This window comes from Schistocerca americana, chromosome 10, assembly GCF_021461395.2.
Source record: "Schistocerca americana isolate TAMUIC-IGC-003095 chromosome 10, iqSchAmer2.1, whole genome shotgun sequence".
Taxonomy (NCBI): Eukaryota; Metazoa; Arthropoda; class Insecta; order Orthoptera; family Acrididae; genus Schistocerca; species Schistocerca americana.
The window spans coordinates 201,053,545-201,073,251 of NC_060128.1; the positions used below are offsets into that span (position 1 = coordinate 201,053,545).

General features: G+C 38.4%; 1 protein-coding gene across 2 annotated transcripts; it reads right to left on the bottom strand.

Annotated features, from left to right (window-relative positions):
* Positions 1 to 661: 661 nt before the first annotated feature.
* LOC124552413 (acidic leucine-rich nuclear phosphoprotein 32 family member A) lies at positions 662 to 18,851 on the bottom strand. Of its 2 annotated transcripts, XM_047126680.1 has the most exons (8): positions 18,175 to 18,669; positions 7,927 to 8,070; positions 6,794 to 6,913; positions 6,082 to 6,194; positions 5,307 to 5,377; positions 5,119 to 5,210; positions 4,267 to 4,393; positions 662 to 1,778 (listed from the first exon to the last, which is right to left on the bottom strand). In XM_047126680.1, exons 1-8 carry the CDS (start codon positions 18,220 to 18,222, stop codon positions 1,705 to 1,707), a joined length of 789 nt encoding a protein of 262 aa, XP_046982636.1. In that variant the 5' UTR covers positions 18,223 to 18,669; the 3' UTR covers positions 662 to 1,704. The 2 variants fall into 2 exon arrangements, with proteins under 2 accessions (XP_046982636.1, XP_046982637.1); XM_047126681.1 differs by lacking the exon at positions 7,927 to 8,070 and having other exon boundaries at positions 18,175 to 18,851.
* Positions 18,852 to 19,707: the final 856 nt, after the last annotated feature.

A 19,707-nucleotide genomic window follows, 5' to 3' on the forward strand; every position in this document is an offset into this window, starting at 1 on the left:
TATCGCCAACAAATTGTGCCCCTACTACAACTAGTCTATTGGAGGCTCTAAACTTATCTATGTACGTTTTCAACTAGTAATAAGATCAGTACATACACGGTCCGAGGTGCCACCTCGCAGTAGTACCTCCTTTTGGGGGGGGGAATTTGAAGAAAACTGATGAATCCAGAAGCAAGATTTTTGCTATTAATTTCTCTCCAGTATAAGACAAGCTCGCAAAATAAAGACTGCTGTGTCATTCATTACACTGTAACGAGTTCACAAGAACTGCTGATGTGAGAGGACATTACTGTAGAAGTAAAGTTTTTCCACATATATTTCCGTAAATGCTACCAAGGAATTCGCCTGATCAGATACAATAATTACAACCTGACGGGATACGAAATTACCATTTGTATTTTATACATAGATTTAAAAAACAAATGTATGACAATGCACTAATCTTTTTAGTTCCTTTGGTAATATTCTCCACAAATTTTACATCTCTTGGTACAGCATTTTTTAGCCTGAGCAGGAAAAAGTTAAAACATTACAGCCGAGATCATACTGTGTCCTATGAAGATAAAATTCCATTTTTCTGAATTATTCAAAGTCGTAAACACCCTGTCGACAGAAAATGTATAAGGAAAATAGGGTAACACGGTGAATTAAATAATACATATACATCTGATAAAAATTCATTTTAACAACAAAACTTACATATTGCTTAATTCAAATAAATTGTGGTGGAAACTCATGTTAACTGTGTCCGATTATCGTACAATCTTTGTTCCTTAAATTCTCATCTCAGCAAAAAATTTAGAATGTTCTGACTCTTAATTACTTTATACAGAGGTCACTAATAAACTAGGCCTTTCACCTCACCACAAATATGGCAATTATATCCTTTATTATAGTTACAAAATAATCATGACAATTTGTACTTTTATTCTTTAGTATCTTTTTACGAGAAACACTGTTGCCGCCATTTGTAGTGAGTTGCAAGGTTAACTATTAAATACAAACAGCAGAAATGGTGCTTCCAGTCTGGTGTCTTGTGAATGTACAGAAGATAAACAGAAAGCTGTTCTTATTACTGTCTATTACACGTAATGAAATAAAAAAAGCGGCAGTTATGATTCAATATACATCAGTGTAACAGAAAAATTACATGACAGTTAAAAATCTTCTATGTTACAGATTAATGGCATACTCCTCATCCTCAGTTCTGCCATGTGTGTGTGTGTGTGTGTGTGTGTGTGTGTGTGTGTGTGTGTGTGTGTGTGTTCCTGTGAGAAGACGAATGTACATATGTACAAACGTACACACGTTACAAGTGCCAGAAGTAGTAATAAGAATAGTAGTAATCTATATATTTTAAAGGGATCATATTTAATTTTGTTTAGCAATCTGTACAAAAAACGAGCTGTCTAGTTCACGCTTGTCAGCGCATACAACTTCCATCTTGTCAGATTCTCTGCTTTCCTCACTTCACCGTTCTCGTTCCCTCTGTTCCGTCGCACGCATTCAGTCCATCAAACAAGCACAGTATTAACACGACACCACACATCCGTATACTCACGCACACCGGACGAGACGACACGGCACGGCACGACACTCTGCAGCACGAGACCTCGCCCAGCACAGATTACCCCCTCCCCAGCAGTGGTAGTTCAGCCCCTGGAGTCCACAAGCTCCTGACCACACTATTTTAGTGTCCCACACCTAGTTTGTGGCTTCGCCATCTGCTGCTGCGTCGTCGTCGTGCTTTCTCTTCTTACCTCTCGGTGTTGCTTCCTCTGTAACATAAACCGGGAAATTCTCAGGTACTGGTACGTTTCTGTAACAGGTGGTATATCACAAAATTCTACATGACGAAGTCCCTGATGTCACCTCTTTGGCAACCTTCTGTACCACTCAGTTAAGGAAGAAAGAAAAGATAAAATTACAACCTCAAGAAATAAAAATGCATTGAATTTTAACATTAAGACAATATTTTTACAATAACATAATTACAACCTTTGAGCTGCTTCACAGAGTTTAAAGAAAAATACTTTGCTGCAGGTAGCCTAGAAGTAACAAATCTCTATAGAGAACTGGAAGGAAGGAAGGAAGGAAGGAAGGAAGGAAGGAAGGAAGGAAGGGGGTGGGGGAGATGATGCAATAATGTCAGTAATTTAAGCTTATACCCCCCCCCCCCGGTTGCCCTACGGAACAGTGACACCACTAAATACAGAGGCGTGCTTCAAGTAAGATCAACATTTTGCATGAACATTGCACAATTAGGATCAGTGCAAGAGAACAAATTTGTATTGTTTCAGTCTTAAATGAATCATGGAAAATCCAGCATGGAATAATGATGACAATATTATGAAGAGGATAGCTTGCTACCTACCATACAGCAGAGACGTAGAGTTGAATACAGACACAGCAAAATGACTGCTGAACAATCTTTCAGTCAGAAGGTCTTCTTATGGACACACACACACACACACACACACACACACACAGCCAGACATAGTGGTGTGTGTGTGTGTGTGTGTGTGTGTGTGTGTGTGAGAGAGCGCGCGCGTGCATGTTTCGCGGTCTTTTTGTTGTGCCTGCCCGCAACTGAACATTTCTGCTATACGTTGAGTAACAATCTATCCTTTTCTTAATACTGTTGACAATGAATTCATGGTTAGATGTAGTAATTCATCCTTTTAGCAGCAGGCCTCAGTCTTATCCAATTAACTTAGACCTCAACCTAACAAAGTGAATGAATTTTATCATGAGGTAAGTCTTTCCAGCACCACTCATTTAATGTTTAAAATAGTTTCTCTTAATCACTTGTTGCTGCATAACCTATGTACCTGGAGTTTGGTAAGGCTCAAGAAAATAATGCTAACGAAAACATACAAGGTGCCTGCAAATAAAATATGAAATTTTTGTATGGACAGTCTGCAGGGAACAGAAACAAGGTCTCCTGCATTGTTCTTGTCTGGTAAGCAGTTTTATTATGAATAAAAAAAGTGAGCCACCCTATTTGAAAATATGGGGCAATTAGTACATTCTGTAGTGAATATGAAATATCTGTGTGAATGTTTCATTTCCTTTCAACACTGTTCAATGCCATAGAACAGACGTTGTCTCTGCATTCCTTTTTCACAGCTGCACAGCTTGCCAAATGCTGGTGTATTCTGACTGATCTGAAATATGAATCTAATTTTTTTTAAACTATTAGGAGAAATTTTTTTTACAAATGTTACAGTCTGCTATCTTCAGTCAATTAAGAACTTAATTTCTTTTCGTTATCCATCATTCTTACTGTGCTGCATCAAATTAAGTACAACATCGAATGAAATTTTAAAGATTTTGCAGAGGTTAAAATACGCTGAGTAAGCTTCGTGTACAATTGATTTAGCCTTGTACACTGCAGATAATGAAGTGAAGATATGATATTTAAATTTTACTTAAATTGGAGCAGAACTATATCTCATTTTGTTCTTTGAGTTATTGGGTTTTCAACCCAAAGAATGCTTGCATGCACCCATTCACATCTTTGTGCATAGCGAATTGTGTGTTCGTAACATTTCTCATAAATGATTCAAGACATTGTTTTGATAGCACACAACGAGGCACGTGTGATGTATAATAATACCCTTAAACTCTTTTATTCACCGAGACTTGGAAGTAATCCGTGCACAGGAGTAAGAAGTTGGCGACTCAAGACACATACAGATATCCATAACACTGTAGGAAAACCTGAGTGCTGCGCGTACACACGTCCACAGTAGCAAATGGGTTAATACCAGCTTTCAACGAAACTGTTTAAGAATCGCACATTTTACACTACTGGAAATATAGAGTTGGTGCACACAAATTCTGTAACGCATCCTCAAATGCTGTGTATATGAAGCTGGGTTCAGCAGTGCTGAAGCAGAAGTTAGATGTATGAATTAATGTTGAAGCGACAATGAGGACCGGAACTGAACTATAATAAAGACACAAACAAATACCAAATGAACATTTAGGAAATGCAATTTGTGTTGATTTAATACCTTGTTGCACCTTAGATAAATGTAGCAAAAAATCAGCATTTTTAAGAACTCTGTTCAATCACTTTGTCATTATGTTCAATTTCTAGTTGTCAAAATTTCACAAATTTTTCAACAAGTAAACAACAGACTTGGCAGCAAGTACGTGATAAACTTCCAGCTGCTGTCCGATGAAGGAATGCACAGTGTATCCTTTAAAAACACTGAAAGTGGAACAACAATAGCTTTTGGAAGTACATGACCACCTTACCTTCTTCTCCGTCTTCTTCATCCTGCCCTTCACCTTCAGCTTCTTCTTCTTCCTCCCCCAATTCATCATCGTCATCTTCATCTTCTTCGTCTTCGACACCATCATAATCATCTCCCTCACTCTCCTCCTATAATCACACATTAATGCCAAATATTTGTTCAGCGGACTATTGAAGACATCTTGCACTGCTGGATACCAAAATTTCACAAAAGTTTTCATAGAACCCTTTAGAGCTGTATCTTCAATGAATCAAATTTAATTTAAACACAAGAAATATTAATCTACATTACACAAGCACTGAATGGTCATTTTGATACTTTTACGTTATTTAAGATAATATGTACATCTATAGGCTGTTCGGAAAGAAAGACGGGGCAACAGTGAAGAATACTGCAAATGCCAGCAACAATTAAAGCTGATTTCAGTTTGTAGGAAGTGAATCACCCCTGTTGTAAACATTTGCCAGAACAATGGAGAAAAAATTTGGAAAAGTGTGCCATGTCCGAGAACAAATTCAATGCAAAACCTTACAAAAAAGTTGAGGGTTCTGATGTTTAGTTCTGGCACATTAAAACCGTGTACCCCTCACAGGCACGTACTCCACCAGCCGAGCGATCTATGCTCGACTCACAAGCCCCTCCTCCCCCCACTCTACTTCTGTGAGCACAGGCCACGACGCACACTCAGATCGCTCAGTCGGCAGAGCACTTGCCTGTGAAAGGTGAAGGTTCTAGTCTGGTACACTGTTTTAACCCACAAGGAAGTTTGTCCACGCCCGACAAAGTACCTATCCTCTCTGTGGAAGGCCAGCACTTACTAGAAACAACTGTTTCAATACATGCACAAACTTACATCCAAATGTTGTTTATACACAGCATTAAGTCCAATCTCTTCTTCCTCCTCCAACTCATCTTCATCAATGCCTTCAATACCCTCTTCATCATCTGTAAACATACGAATAATAGCAAATAGTGAGCATTAGGAAACGGCTAAAGACCGATACTTTAAGAGGGAGTCTTCCCCGTTTGTCTCACACTCACCACTATCATTTCCATTCACTTCATCATCCTCGACATCACTGTCCTCCGCTTCTTTCTCATCCTGATCAAACCTGTAAATTGAAAATATGAAATTACAACTAAATTCACAAAGAGATCTTACAAAATTAACTGCAATTTACAAGATTTCATATGGGAATTCCAAAATAAAATTTATGGGCTTAGGACCTATAGAATTACCTTGTTTTACTGATCTCAGTTTAACGTTTCGAGAGGGGGGGGGGGGGGGCGACGACTCAACCAGTGACCTTTCAAGACAAGGTGAGATGCCTACCATAGAAAACTTAAAAGCATAATCTTTTGAAAACAACATATACTTATTTGAAATGATACTACTCAGTAAGCACAGCTGCAGTTAACTTTTTATCAGCTAATAAACAACCTAAAATCAGTTTTGGATACTTGCTAGCAATACTGAGTGGACTGGTTTTGTTTATAAAGTCTTCTCCCAATTTGTAATGATTGTGTAGTATTTGTCGAATTTAAAACAAATTATGTTTGAATTACTGTTTTGAGGAAGTTTTCGTGACTGACTGGCACGCACTGCACAAAAATATTAACTTCTCGAGTCACCAAATCTGTCGACATATTTACATGCCTGCATACAATGAATATAATCTACAGGATCCTTCATTAAACAATTAGAACTAAATCCGGAGAAGAGGTCTCTTCATTTCCTAACAACTAGGAATCGTGTAAACTATAGCACAACAAAAAGCCTTATTCAATAAAATAAATTTTTTATTTGTAAACTCACCCATCGAGGTACTTTAAGCTTGGAAGTAATTTGAAAACCTTTTCTCTGTAATTTTCAACTGATGTGACCTCATTGTTGAACAAATCCAAGTTCTTCAGGTGTTTGAACTGCTTCTGTGGATAGAAATTTAAGCAGTTTTCAATATTTTTCCTAAAATTAACAATAGCAGGTTTGTCATAATTTGGACAAGCAGGTAAATCACAAAAACCAATGTCGTACAATAAACTCTCACAACATAATTATTACTTGAAAAATTACTTCTGTAGTCAGCTCAATGCTATAATACCTAATGGCAGTACCAACTAAAACCCAAACTGAAAATAAAACAACACAATAGAGAATGCGATGCCAACAAATTTAAGTATGTATGCCAATCCCATTATCACTCAACTATTTCCTCGAGACTTGGAAACTTTTTCTACAACTACTCGAATAGCACACGATCCTATACCCATTGCCGGTAACTTCTAACTGCACCACCATTCTGACAGAACGTACGTCATTTTCGAAGAACTGTCCCCGAATTGATGGCAATGATGTGCGAACATCAATAAAAACCACATTTAAGTTCATATGCGATCACACGCAGGATGAAGTTAAAATGGACAAGAGATACCCACAAGGAACCTGGTCGGCGCAAAGAAAGCGATAATGCAATTACTGATTCACACATTTTGTGAAGGACACTTTCATAACATTGACAAATACTCACCAATGGTTCAAGTGTTTCAATGTCACGTATTTTGTTGCCACTGAGATTCAAGTGAGTGAGCTTTGGACTGTCTTTCAACACATTGAGTCCACCAGAAATTCTGTTGTCGCTGAGTTCAAGCTGGAAATTTTTTCAATACAATTAGTACGCCATTTAAATAATTTCATATACGTATTTCACAACAAATAATTATATTTTATGCCCTGCAAAAATGATGAGTAAATTGCATATTTGGGGAAAAATATAATTTATGCTATTACTACTGTCTGGGATATTCTAGGGACGGTTTCAGCAACGAAAGGTTAATATAGTATAAGTGGGATCAGATCACAGGAAATAGCCTTTTGTACTTTCAAAAAGGAAACAAATAAGTAAAAGGCAGAGATTGTATAAGAAAAATTTTATGTTTTCAATAAAAAGGTCACCGTTAGTAATGCCACTTACCAAAGTGAAATAATGCCATTAGTTTATGGGCAGGCAGTTTCATCATCAAGCAGTTGCTCACATTTCGTATTTCAGGCAAAAACAAAATATGGTGACAGATAAATCACACGTTCTTGATGCCATCACCACTCGAGAAACTTTTGCTATCTACTATTCAGCGTAATTTAAATGAAATTATAAATGTGAACAGCCACAAGATGTTTTTTCGATTTGAAACTAATAACGACAGTATAAGGGCAAATATATAATTTTTTGTTGTACACATCAAAGGCCAAATGATGCAAAATAAAAGAGAAAAACTGCTTCTGACATTTCACTTCGCAATAACTCCAGATGCTCTCGCAACACGAAAGGGGGGAATCAATATTAATACTACTTACAATAGCCTTAATAATAGTTACTTTATTGCAAGGACAAGATGTGAAATTAGAGAAAACCGTAAAAGTCACAGATAGTTATTCTCAACAGTGGGCAGGAAGAGAGAAGCTATACAACAAATATTCATTATTGCTACGTTTCTCTCTCCTTTTTACCTGAAAGCTAAGAGATTCAACCTTGTTGATACACTGTGTGTCTGCCACATTGGTTACTGTTAACTTAGGATTCAGAGAACACCTCAGAAGCACAACAGAGGAGAGGAGGGCCAACGCTGGACCCTAGCACTGCCTCCCTTCAGACCCCAGGCTTACCTTTTTCAAGTTGGGTAATGATGGGAATCCCTTTAAGCTTGTGAGGCCCACATTAATCAGACTCAATGATTCCAAGTTTTTGAAGTCATCTGTGAGGCCAACAATACTTGTACTTCTGCAGTTGTCAAGATTAAGCTCCTTTATCTGTGAACAGCACCAAACATCAAATGAGTTATATTTCTGAAACGCAACATTAACAGCCTACATCAACTGCTTTCAATCCCAGACAGCAAAAATTCTCTGTGGAGCCTCAGTGTATTGTGGTCTCAAAGGTGCTCCTTTGTAATCAAAGGAAAGTGACTTGCATTACAAAAGAAAACCAACTTTTATTGCTTTAAGATACATTGTTGGTTCAAAATGGTTACTGGAAGAGCAAGAGTGAAGATTGAACACAAAAAGCCTGCAAATTGATGCATTTAATATGGCACACTATTCTGAAGCATTACAATAATAGCATTAATTTCATTAAAAAAGCATAATCTTTCAAACCATACGTTCACTTTCCTAAATTAAATTATAATCAGATTAATTTTGGAATAGTTTGAAGTCATCACTGTAAATTGGTAAATTTTAATTATGTCAATTCACGAGAGAAAATGCTCTTCTGTTAGTAACAGGAAATACTCTACTGAAAACCAGTGTGTGTGAATCTAAAATAGAAAAGATAGAGGTAATATAAAAGAGGTCATTTCAAAAACAAAGCAACAACGAGAGGAGTAAAGCTGACAGACACACAGACAAAAACAGACATTGAATCTTTAGCTTTTGCACTTCCAGTTTTAAGAACAGGACAGGCAGATAGTGAGAATTAAAAGTTGTTGTTACTTTCAATCCTTCCCTAAATTGCACTTAGATCAACTGGCGTAATCTTCGTTTCTCCCAAATGCCTTCCAACCTCATCACGTCCCACACTCTCCCTCTTAAAACAAGTAAATTGCTTCAGGAGTTCTGAAAGCCAGAAATCAGAAGCCTGTCTGTGTGTCCATCCAAAACTGCACTACTTCTCATTACTGCTCCACCCGGCTTTCATGTTTAGGATAGAACTCTGGTCACGCATAATATTGCCCTGAAAGCATCTGTCCAAGATTTGGGATTCTGTTCAATGGCTACCTCACATAGTCAAATCAAATTGGGAGGAGTGAAAGCTATACACAAAATAAAAATTACAGCACATTCTCCAACAGTACATTTTTTCAAGGAATTTTGTGATGAAATTTTACCAGCGCCAAAATTAACACTACAATGAGAGAATTAAAGGACACATGTCACTCCTCATCATTCCACCTGTAATTTCCCTCCATATCTGAACGTGATTATTTACCCAAATTTCCCTCCCCCTCTGAATATGATTATTTACCCATATCCCACTCCAATTTTACTGGGCTCAATACGTAAGTATGGAAGCGTTGCCCCCCTCCCCCTAAGTTTTAATGCCATTCACCCCTTTCTTGTTAAGAGAATACACGCCAAATGGTAGTATGAATGGCACACGTGTGTTGTGTACGAGTTATTCTTTGAACCTTTTCCCCAAGATGCTAACCAATTAAACACACACATACAAGGCAGGTACATTTTTATGTCCTGGCCCCCAATCACAAACTCTGCGCAAACACTTAAATAATTGGGTCATTCCACACCAAGTGGTCTAAAACTGAAAAAAGTTCCCACCATCATGGTCTCCAATTTTCGTCAAATTTTAACTGTAGCTTTAGTCAAGTGTTGAAGTAAGTTTCCCAAGATTTCAGGCCTCTAGCTGCAATAGCTGCTGATCTAGACCCCCTTGTCTGAAGTGTACTTAGTCCGTGTGCATGCAACATAAAAAAAATGTCATATTTGGAGTCTAATAAAATCGAAACTAATTCATAAGAATGGTTAGTAAGATGCGACCCTGTACAGTTTTTTTTGCTGATTCCAACGAAATTATGTATAACATTACTCATGCAAACCCCGGTCAAATAACTCGACTCAAAGTATACTTCAAAATTTGTCGTGACACAACGCGACAAATTTTGACCAATATTAAGACTGCAATGATTTCCTTGCAGTTGAAGATATGGACTTGAACTTTTGGCCAAGCTTCATGCTTGTGCTAGACATAATGCAGCCGGATTTGCAATGATCCAGGCCATATGGTCGCCCTGCAGTATCTCTTCAAATTAGGCAGTGTCAGCACAAACGGTAAAATTTACCAAAGTTTCAAGCCAATTACTAAAAAATAGTTGGCCTGAATCTGCTTGTGAATAGTATCACCTAAAAGAGAAACTCTTGCTCTACAAGACTGACATTTGTTTTTTTTGCAACGCGACCATTAAGTACTCATTAACTCACATCAAAGTTGTTATATTTTGTATGCGCGATGCACTAATTTTTCTTCATTTCTAGGAATTTGAATCTTAATAGTCGCTTAGAATTACTGATATAATTGGATATTTCATTCGTGTTTTATTCAGTGATTGGCCAGTGAGAGATGTCAGAAGTTAATGAAGAAGAAGAATCATTGGCCCCCTGTTCAATTGGAAAAGATGCTGCTGCATCGAAGTGCCATGTTATCTTCTATGCTAAGAAGACTGGATTCAAAGCGTTTAGTGATTTCACAGAATGTGACCAGAAATTGCTTGTTTCGCGTTCAGAAGCCAAACTTGACGAAAATTCCATCATTTGCTTCCACCATGAAGCCCTCTTCCTACATGAATATCAAGCGATGCAAAAGAAATGTTGCAATCCATTCAAGAAGAGGAATCACAATGTAAAAGCTGGACTTAGACTGCTTGATAATGAAACAGCTGCCAAACTTTGCCTGTTAAAGAAAAAAGAAGTGATTGATATAAAACCTGGTCAGAAGCTTTGCCCTCGCTGCATGTCGGCACTGAACCAAAAGCTAGAAGATTCATCATCACTATCAACCCAATCTGAACAAGATTTCACAACGGATGAAACTGAACCAGCCATCAACAAAAGTTTATCATTTATTGGTGCTTCACCATTGAAAAGAAGACAACTAAGTAAAAGAGATAAGCAAAGCTATGCAAAAAGAAAGATCTTGGATGCACAAAGTTTAATTGGGAATCAAATTGCTGCTGCTGTAGGAATCAATTACGATGAACAGCCAAGTTCAAGTAAAAGTCGCCCATGCAATAATTGTGCAGATCTTGATAATCTTATAGAAGAGTTGAAAGAAAAATGTAAAGTGTCAAATCGTAGGACAAAAGTTCAAATATTGACCTTGGTTCCAAGAAGCTGGACAATTAAAGATACGACAACAGCATTTAATGTATCAGAAAGAATGGTAAAGCAAGCGAGAAAACTGAAGAATGAGCAAGGTGTTCTAGCTTTTCCAGCAAATCGGCAAGGAAGGAAGCTTTCAGATGAAGTTGTTCAGAAAGTACATGACTTTTTTCAAGATGACGAATTCAGCAGACTTTGTCCAGGGAAGAAAGACTGTGTGCCTGTGAGAATTTCAGGAACAAAGGTGTACAAGCAAAAGCGGTTGTTGCTTTGCAATTTGAAGGAAATGTACGTGTCTTATCAGAAGCAAAATGGACCAGAAATTGGCTTCTCAAAGTTTTGCGAGCTTAGACCAAAATGGTGTGTTACAGTTGGCTCTGCTGGAATGCACTCAGTTTGTGTCTGTACAATACACCAAAATGTCAAGCTTATGCTCACTGGTGCATCAATCAATGAAGACTACAAGGAAATTCTTAGCAAAGCTGTTTGCAGCTTGGAAAACAAGGATTGTATGCTTCATCGTTGTGAAAACTGCCCTGGTCCAGAAGGTGTAGAAGCAGTTATTGCAACATATTTTGAAGATAATGACCCTGAAGAACTGATTGAGTACAAACAATGGATTCATACCGACAGGGATACTTTAGAAACAAAGCAGCTTTCAACAGAAGAGTATGTTGAAGATATTGCAGCAAAAATTTGGAACCTGTCTTGTCATCACTACATTGCCAAGCATCAAAGCCAGCACCTGAAAGCTCTCAAAACTGATTTGAAAGAAGGCGAATTCATAATACTAATGGATTTTGCTGAAAACTATTCATTTATTGTTCAAGATGCAGTGCAAGGCTTTCACTGGGAAAACAGTCAAGCAACAGTTCATCCATTTGTAGTCTACTACTGTGAAAACGAAGAGGTGCAATGTGTGAATCTTTGTGTTATTAGTGACTGCCTTCGACACGATACGATTACTGTCCATGTTTACATTGGAAAAGTAATCAATTACCTGAAGATGCAATTTTCCAAAATAAGCCACATCCACTACTTCAGTGATGGTTCAGCTGCACAATATAAGAATTTCAAGAATTTTCTCAACTTATGCTATCACAAAGAAGATTTTGAAATAACAGCAGAATGGAATTTCTTTGGAACAAGCCATGGAAAGTCGCCTTGTGATGGCATTGGAGGCACAACAAAACGGTTGGCAGCAAGAGCAAGTTTGCAACGTCCATATGAAAACCAGATTCTAACACCCAAAGATCTTTTCAACTTCTGCAATGATAATATCAATGGAATCAAATTCTTTTTCATCAGCAAAGAGGAAGTTGAAGAAGAAAAAGCTTCTCAAGAAGAAAGATTCCTGCAAGGGCACACTCTAGCTGGCACAAGAGAAAACCACCATTTTTTGCCCATTGATATGACGACAATTAAGGTCAGTAGAGTTTCTAATGATGCGACATCTTTTTTGGCCAAAATTAGTGCTGCTGAAGTAGTAGTTCAAGTCATGGATCTTCAGCCTGGGCAGTATGTTGCTTGCATTTATGAAAAGAAATGGTGGATTGGAAACATCGTTGAAATCTCAGTCGAACAGAAAGATGCTTTCATAAGCTTTATGCATCCTCATGGTCCTGCAAGTTCATTTTATTGGCCCTTAAGACGTGATACTTGCTGGATTCCAGAACAACTTATCATTGGTGTTATTCCAGCTCCATCAGTGACATCATCTGGTCGGCAATACAGTTTTCCTGAAAGCATTCTCTTGCAAATCAACGATGCTTCCAGAATGATGAAGTAACTGAGGAAGACAGGCTTGGGAACCTGCATAAAGAAACCCACAATCAGGCTTGGGATCCTGTGGTAAAGACACCCTGTAATCAGGCTTGGGAACCTGCAGTAAAGATACCCACCCGTGGCTGTTACTGCATGGCTATCGGGCGTGGCCCCTATGGCGATGGGGATGCTGGTTTTATTGTGATAACCAGTAATGGCTCAGCCATCATGGACCAACGCAGGGCACTGCGCACACAAAATATAAGATACTTTGACCTGAGTAAATAAGCACTTAATGGAAGCGTTGCAAAAGAAAAATATATCCATCTCGTAGAGCAAGAGTTTCTCTTTCAGATGATACTATTCACAATTAAATCCAGGCTGACTATTTTGTAGTAATGGGCTTTGAACTTTGGTAAATAAAGCCATTTGCGCTGACACTGCCAAATTTGAAGAGATTTTGCAAGGCGACTATAAAGCCTGGGTAGTTGGAAATCCAGCTGTATTATGTCCAGCACAAAGATAAGACTTGGTAAAAAGTTCAAGTCCATATCTTTATCTGCAAGGAAATTATTGCAGTCTGAATATTGGTCAAAATTTGTCGCATTAAGTCACGACAGAATTAGGGGTACACTTTGAGTCGACTTGTTTGACCGGATTTTGCATCAGTAATCTTATAATTAATTTCGTTTGAATCAGCACAAAAAACTGTACAGGGTCTCATCTTACTAACCATTCTTATGAATTGGTTTCAATTTTATGAGACCCCAAAAATGGCATTTTGTCTGATGTCGCGCGCATGCGAACTTACTACCCTTCAGACAAGGGGGTGTAGATCAGCAAGTATTGCAGCTAGAGGCTTGAAATCTTGAGAAACTTAATTTAGCACTTGACTAGTGCTACAGATAAAATTTGAAGAAAATTGGAGACATGATGGTGGGAAGGTTTAGACCACTTGGCATGGAATGACCCAATTCTAATCAGGGTTCTACTTCATTACTACTTTATTATTAACTGTTCATTTATGACCCAGCAGCAGGATGCCAACCCAAGACAAACTAAGTAAATGTGGCAGGTTCAAGAAAGAAGCAATCTCTCACAAGAATGACAAACATGAAAGTATAAAGAATACAGTTTCTGAACCAGCAGAACTCTTTAGGCATGCTGGCAAGCCTATTTCATTGACATTACCCTGTTAGCAACACCAGGAGTTTAGAAATAAAATGTTTAAGCCTAAGCTAAAATGACTTCTTTTAGTGCAAAGGATTAATGTTAAACAATGCTCTGAAAGTATGGTTCTAACATCAAGTATGCATATTCACACATTTCAAAGTCTGATGCAAAGGTAGGTACCTACATGCAACTCAATCGCCACACCAGTCTAAAGTAGGGTTTAGTGTGCACTATTCTTTACAGAACGGTGGGGTAACTCTCCCACCCTCTTACAACCACAAAGGAAGATTCAATTGCTTTCTCTTGACAATGCTGACGTGTGTTCCACACATGGATACCATCCCCCACTCATGTTCCATCACAAATTGTATACAAAAACAAACATAAGCAATGGTGCATCTAGTACCAACAAGGCAAGTTTCATTGCTGCCAATATACAATTAATGGGAGAATACAGTAATCAAGAAAGTGCGATGAAATGAAATTCATAAACATGCGTCCAGTGTTCGACCTACACTGTAAGAACCAGCAGTTTGACACCCTGCTTATCACAATTCTCAATTTTCTGTGCTCTAGTGTCTCACAACTCACAGCAAACTTTCACATGTGCCCATGGCTCCAACAGTTATCACTGTGTGTACTGCAGAATACTCCCAAGGATACCAAACTCAAAAAACTTCATACCATGCATTTCCTTTAATATGGTTTAACTAGGTATGATGTGACTTCTGGGGATTCCACTAATGACTTACATATTTGTATTTGTGTTTTTACTTAGTTCCTTAAAACATTAACTGCCTTTCCAATTTTACTCAGTGCTTCTAAGTGTGCCTATGAATTGCCTTCGACTGAGGATGCTTACAATGGGGCTGGAGGGGGGGAGGGGGGGGGGGGAACATTAGCTGTGAAGATATTCCTTTCAAGAAAATTACACGAGGGCTCCAGTTTTATATACATCAGGTTAGGCATGGCACTGTCAGGTAAACAGGTGGTGTGAAGATTCAATCTGCAACTGCCTTCTTACAGCACGCAAAGTAACATCGTTCCACACCATATGTTTTGGAATATGGTTTCTAAACAAGCTCACATTTTTGAGGAACAACGTGAGTTGTTATCAAAGGAAGCACTGAGTGAAACAGCAGCACCCCAGGCATGTCACAAAACAGGAAACTGATTAAAAATATATTCACATCCCCGGGAAAAAAACAGCAATTCCTGTACAACTAACATGACAATAACAATTCTAAATCTACATTATTACTATTTAATTTACATGTCACTGCTTGGCAGTGTGTTGTTGAAACCACCTTACACCATTTCAGGCTTTCTCAACAACTTCCCTCTCTAATAGTGCATGGGAAATACAAACCCATAAATCTTTCTGCATGAGCTTTGACCTTTATTTTATTACAGTGGTTATTTCTCACCCATTAAGTACAAGTTAACACATTATTCTGGAATTTGAAAGAAAACTGAAAACCCGAAAAAAAAAAAAAAAAAAAAAAAAAAAAAAAAAAAAAAAAAAAAAAAACCACACAACCTGGTCACATTGAAAACTAGGCTACCTTGTTTATAATTACGGTCACCCCAACTCCTATCTCCAGCACCCTCTCCCTTGGATTTAATAATGAAGAACTATAAAAAATCAAGAATATGTTGATAAAACGACCAAAAAACACTTGAATTTTTATATGCATTGCTGCAGAACACACACTAGCCAAGTGTGTCTTATCAGAATTTGAGCAAAGACATTTGAGTTACATTTTTGCTTGAACCTTGCAAGCACCAACAGCATTTCCAAGTCACTACGCAACAATTAACAGCTAGCTCTTTCAACATTAGCCTACTTCCCCAAAGAAAGATAAAAAAGGCAGTAACAAATGCTAGTCTTCAGAAAGTACAAATACTGGGTGAAGTTTACAACACAAGCGACAGTAGGAAGCACACCCTTATCCTAGTCTCTCACAAGCAGCAAAACTAAAGAGCCATTCTGAACATACCATGTCAACAACTCCCAATTTAAACCTGCCACATGAAGAGAGAACAGTGGAATCAGGGCAAGACTAAATGAATGTTTCGAGTGCTCAACTGCAAGAACACCTCAAATAATAGTCCCCAGGTAATGAATTAAGTTTATTAAGAGTTCTGTATACATTAGCTTTCCACTTCCTTTTCTAGCTTAAAGTTTCTTCCAGTGATGTTTCTATTGCTTTGTACTGTATTTTAATTTTCTTCTCAATACTAGTTTGTTTTTGCATATGGATTTAGTATGAACTTTTCGAATAAATATATATCGGGCCACGATACTTTGTGGGCAGCCTGGAAAAGAGGGTTCCATTTTTTCCGATCCGACCATATATGCTATTTTTTTAAGCTGTTAGATTTGTGGCTTCACTAAATTCGGATACAGGGATGTGATCAACAAATACAACAGCGAATTTTTTCGTTCTTGGATTTTGCAATGCACTGTTCCTTCTCACCATACCATTTTTATTTATTACGACAATAATTTACTTTCAACTTTACGTATTTTATATAACTGGTACTATACACATAATCATAAAAATGATAATCCCAATCATAAAAATGATAATCCCGCATTTTTTGTTGCGCGCAGGACAAGGCATGAAATGGATCAGAGGTGACTTCTCTATAAACTGCGCCACAACAAGCACTTATTTACTGTAATGCTTTTATGGCCTTTCATCGAAGCTGAAATTCTTTTGTTTCCACATTCTTAATCATAACGGTGTGGGTACTATTTTATTGATCGTAGCTGCCGGGTCACGAGACTGTGCTCGAAAGCTGCCATATAGAACAGAAGCGGAGTGATGTTTGGTCGTTTGTGAAAGAGGCAGCATTTTCATGTTCGGCCTCCAGGTGTTCGAAGCCCCCTCCTTGGTATGTATAGTTCCTAAGGGAGATGTAAAACCGAATTTCTATTTGCAATGGAATTAAAAGGCGTTACACTACTTCTACACATCGTCTACGAGCAGTGTTCCCATATACTACGCACATTGTATCAGGGTCACCATCATGGCCGCTTAACAACCTGCTACGAATATTGCATTAATTACCAAAAAATTGTATCCATGCCTCAGGCAATTAAATTAGGCATTCCGTCATGGCACAAACGCTATACCTTTCTGATTTATGTTACTACGTTTAGGAACGTCCCCCTTTACAAAACTGATAACCCGTGCCCTCTTAAAAGTACCCTGCGTATGTGGCCGCGTATGACGCCGCCTCCATATTTTGTGTACATAACTCCAAACTGACAGAAACATAACAACGGATCAAGCACAAACATGTTGTATGTAAAACGACTCCCTGGGCTAATAGCACTTTCAAAATACTACTTTTATACTAAAACATCTGCAATTATACCAAAATATTCCAATAATTATTTTCCAATATGGCGTCTAAAAGCATCATAAACTTTACAGGATATAATCAAAACAAACAGCAGTAACAAAAAGTAAATAAAGATAAAACTGAGAATACAAAGCACTTTACTTTATTTCCGAGTATCAGAAACGCGGCAAAAATAATTCAACAACGTTCTGTACCCTAGATTGTTTGGGCGCCCAGCACCATGCTTTAATGCGGTAATCAAGAAATTAAACCCGGCTTTCTTATCCTAAACTTTAATAAACTTTCATGCTCAACTTACACTAAAATTAAAGAGTTTTCCGAACAAATGTGCACATAACATCTGTGACAATTTTCATCACGCGTGGGAGGCCTCAGTACTCATTTAAATAGCTCACACGAAAATTTAATCACAACCTGCGTCTTCGTAAAATTTAGAGCAAATATACGCTTCGTATCTTCATCCATAAAGCAACGAACACAAGTAATGCTTTGCTGGCACTTCGACACGCTAATAATCCAGCACTTACTTGGCTATGGGGCCCGATTATAATTTCGATTAGACTAATGCACGCTGTTTCCGTTTTTCTACTTCACAACAAAATAGGAAGCATGTTAAAAATAAATTTAGAACTCGTTAATTTTAATAACAGCAATTGTTGATGCTAAAATATATCGTCATAATTGTTAGCAACGCATATGTTAAGTACTTACTTTATCGGGAGTTCTCCCCATCTTCTCAAGTTGTATTCTCTTCTCCATGTCGCACTTTATTTTAATACTAACGATTCACAACACACAAAATGCTCTGCGGCACTCGCTCCGTCAGCCTTTACCTTCAAAGCAGGAATGACGGCCGTACCGAGTCGCCACAACGTATTCGCTCGCGATGAGCCAATGGTGGCCTAGAGGGGTCTACACAATAACACAGCGCGCGAGGCGGGAACAGGAATTCGTGCAAGGGACTACTTTCAAAGCAGCCAATCACGTTGCCCGTATCTCGATGTGGGGCAATCCTCCTGCCATCTGTCGGGTAGAACATGAATTTATTGATCTCTCGTTTATTCTTCAGAGGTGCAAAGCAGGTACGAGTCGAAGTTAATTACGCAAATAAACACCATTTGTTAAGCAGCAGCGACGTTGCATACTTAATTGATCTGGAAATGAGATAAGAACCGATACTTAGGTATGTCAGGTCGATATACGGCGCACTTACGACACACGTCCAGTGCGTTGCTAGCCGCTAGTCAATATTACGATATGTACTTAAAAAAATGTTTTCGACAACAGTAAAACGTAATGAGTTACTGTGTTACATGTGGATACATGGCACTATATGTAAGTCAGTCGTACAGTAATGTCCCTACCACGCCTTGAACAAATCGTTATTAAGGTCGACAACGACGTAACTGTGAGTTGAAGGATTCGGGAGGAGGGGAAGACTGGCTCGCTAGCGTCCTGCTGCGCTGGCTAGGGTGCGTGGCGCTTGAAAAACGATGGAGGCTTTGCGGAAGACGCCAGAGAGCGGGGCACGTCGCGAAGGGGGAGCTGCATCTCACCCCACCCCTCAAGTGTACCCATCCTGTCATACGCTCAGGCGGAGGTGGGGTCGATAAAAGGGAAGTATTGATTACGATGCAACGAAGACAGCTTGCGTCTGGTGGTTTTTAAAAATGGTAGACGGAAAAGGTGGGAGGGGCTGTTCAAGTCAATTCAGAAGTGAGCGAAAATCAGTTAAGATAGAATACTCGTATGCACGCTTGTTTAGTGCGTACTAGTATTTGGACAGACAGACAAACAAACAAAAAATTAGAGCGGTGCTGTTCTATTTATTGCTATTGAAATTTCTCTAATCAAACCGTGTGGAAAGTTAAAAAGAAAGATCGCGAAGCCAAATTTACCAGTCTTGTGCCATTATTGCGTCTTCTCCATAGGCTGCATTCGAACTGTTTATTTTGTTGTCTGACTGCTGTCGAATGCTGGATTTACATGCGAAAGAAGGAGATAAGACAACGATAAGAAAACTAATATTGACCGTAATTGATTAAGCTCATGTCAGCAAGAAGTCGTGGCATGACCCAAGAATAAACTGCAGTAGTAGGATACACGGGTACTTAAAGTGTTCCGTCGATAGGGCGCAATTTAGATCGAATGAAGTTCATACACAATTATTGAAATTAGCTTCCCAAAGTCAGCCTTTGGGAAAACAGTGCACTTACAGTACAGGACAAAAATCTGCGCTGGCAA

What these genes read in the sequence shown, in the direction of transcription:
- LOC124552413 (XM_047126680.1), bottom strand. Translation starts at nt 18,222, where the DNA reads ATGGAGAAGAGAATACAACTTGAGAAGATGGGGAGAACTCCCGATAAA. An exon ending in TGGGGAGAACTCCCGATAAA is followed by an intron (nt 8,071 to 18,174) that starts GTAAGTACTTAA and finishes TGCTGTTCACAG; the next exon opens with ATAAAGGAGCTTAATCTTGA. An exon ending in TGAAGAAGACGGAGAAGAAG is followed by an intron (nt 1,779 to 4,266) that starts GTAAGGTGGTCA and finishes TTTATGTTACAG; the next exon opens with AGGAAGCAACACCGAGAGGT.